The sequence below is a fragment of the Diaphorina citri genome, unplaced genomic scaffold (genome assembly GCF_000475195.1).
Source record: "Diaphorina citri unplaced genomic scaffold, Diaci psyllid genome assembly version 1.1 scaffold12289, whole genome shotgun sequence".
Taxonomy (NCBI): Eukaryota; Metazoa; Arthropoda; class Insecta; order Hemiptera; family Psyllidae; genus Diaphorina; species Diaphorina citri.
This window is the reverse complement of record NW_007389660.1, coordinates 1-375: the sequence shown is the minus strand read 5'-3', so window position 1 is coordinate 375 and position 375 is coordinate 1. Positions and strand designations below refer to the sequence as shown.

General features: G+C 52.3%; 1 protein-coding gene across 1 annotated transcript in view; it reads left to right on the top strand.

Annotated features, from left to right (window-relative positions):
* LOC103522878 (extensin-like) overlaps positions 1–336 on the top strand; it is a 12444-nt gene extending 12108 nt beyond the window's left edge. The window contains exon 3 of the mRNA XM_008487965.2: positions 16–336. Within this exon, the coding sequence (XP_008486187.1) occupies positions 16–164 (149 nt within the window). The 3' untranslated portion in view covers positions 165–336. The remainder of the gene's footprint in view (positions 1–15) is intronic.
* The last annotated feature ends 39 nt before the right edge of the window (positions 337–375 follow it).

The window sequence follows — 375 nt, the reverse complement described above, 5'->3', positions numbered from 1 at the left end:
ATCCCCCACCTCCAGCTTACAAGCCAGCCCCAGCTTACAAGCCAGCCTATGCTCCAGCTCCAGCTTACAAGCCAGCTTACGCTCCAGCCCCAGCTTACGCCCCAGCCCCAGCCTACGCCCCAGCCCCAGCTTACGCTCCAGCCCCAGCTTACCCAAAATACTAAATGGGCACTCTACCCCCATCTAAGTCACCCCACTCTTCATCTAAGTCAATCATCTAGCTAAGACAACAGCTAGTTCTCATTCCTCTAGCTAAGACATCAGCTAGTTCTCATCATCTAGCTAAGACATCAGCTAGTTCGGACGTCTCCGCCGTTTTTCATCTCTCATCTAAGGACATCTTCTTCGTCCTCACACAGTTTTGGACGTCCCAAA